The 1,363-nt window shown below is 59.9% G+C and overlaps 1 protein-coding gene across 1 annotated transcript; it reads left to right on the top strand.

Moving 5' to 3' along the window:
• Positions 1–253: 253 nt before the first annotated feature.
• LOC104528865 (transmembrane protein 121) lies at positions 254–1,363 on the top strand. The gene has a single exon (XM_010173011.1). It carries the CDS (start codon positions 254–256, stop codon positions 1,361–1,363), a length of 1,110 nt encoding a protein of 369 aa, XP_010171313.1.

Below are 1,363 nucleotides of genomic sequence, written 5' to 3'. Positions count from 1 at the left end.
GCAGCCTGGGAGCTGGGTTTCAGCCAGCATGTGCCACCAGGATGGCCTGGCCAGGAGTCACAGGAGCACTTTGGCTAGGAGTCTGTGGGTCTGGAACAAACCAGGCACATGGGATGGGAGGAGAGTCTATGAAACCTTCCCACCTTCTTTCAGCCATCCATAGTTGTCGTGGGGAGGAAGAGCAGAAGGGAACTGGGGTGGGATGGGGAATCCTTGCAACTCCCTGACTACCCTGCCTGTTCCTCCATGCAGGATGGTTCCCCCACCACCCGTCAGCAAGCCCCACGTGTGTCTCTCCACTGTGCTCATCATGACCAGCCTCGTCCTCATGGATGCCTACCTGGTGGAGCAGAGCCAGGGCTCCAGGAAGCTGGGCATCTGTGTCATGGTGGCAGTGGGTGACGTGTGCTTCCTGCTGGTGCTCCGCTACGTGGCCATCTGGGTCGGGGCAGAGGTAAAGACAGCTAAGCGGGGCTACGCCATGATCCTCTGGTTTCTCTATGTCTTTGTTCTGGAGATCAAAGTCTACTTTGTATACCAGAACTATAAAGCTGACCGGAAAAGTCTGGATCTCATTGCCCGCAAAGCGCTGACCTTGCTGCTCTCCATCTGCATCCCAGCCCTCTACGTGTTGTTGGTGGCCACGGAGCACATGGAGTACGTCAGGACATTCAAGAAGAAGGAAGATCTCCGCAACCGCCTCTTCTGGGTTATTGTGGACATGCTGGACGTGCTGGACATCCAGGCCAACCTCTGGGAGCCTCAGAAGAAGGGGCTGCCGCTCTGGGCTGAGGGCATCATGTTCTTCTACTGCTACATCTTGCTCCTGGTCCTCCCTTGCGTGTCCCTCTGTGAGATCAGCATGCAAGGGATCGGCATCATGCCACACCGCATGATGCTGTACCCCATGCTGAGCATGCTCACTGTCAACATCACCACCATCTTCATCCGAGGCAGCAACATGCTCTTCTTCAGGGATGCCCGGGTCTCCAGCATCTTCATGGGCAAGAACATGCTGGCCATTGGGCTGAAGGTCTGTACATTTGTGCAGTACCAGCGGCACCGGCACCACACGCCATCGGGGCCGGACCTGGCCCTGCAGCACAGCGCCCAGGCCCAGCCCTCCCAGTCCCCGAGGGTCGCATGCTGGGGTCCCCCCATAAGGCCACGGAGCAGTTTGGGACCTCAGCACCCCACGGAGCGAGACGGGCAGTGGGGTGGAGGAGGGGGCCAGGTTTGCCTGCTGCACACTGCATCTGGCTGGGGCCAGGCAGCCCTGCCCTGTGCCGGGCTCTCCCCACCAGTGCTCCCCAGCCAGGGCTCAGGGCGGGGGGCTGGGTCGCATGCTGGGGTCCCCCCATAA

The sequence above is a fragment of the Antrostomus carolinensis genome, unplaced genomic scaffold (genome assembly GCF_000700745.2).
Source record: "Antrostomus carolinensis isolate BGI_N321 unplaced genomic scaffold, ASM70074v2 scaffold6308, whole genome shotgun sequence".
Lineage (NCBI taxonomy): Eukaryota > Metazoa > Chordata > Aves > Caprimulgiformes > Caprimulgidae > Antrostomus > Antrostomus carolinensis.
Note: the sequence above shows the minus strand (reverse complement) of the source record. Positions and strands in the feature narration are given on the sequence as shown.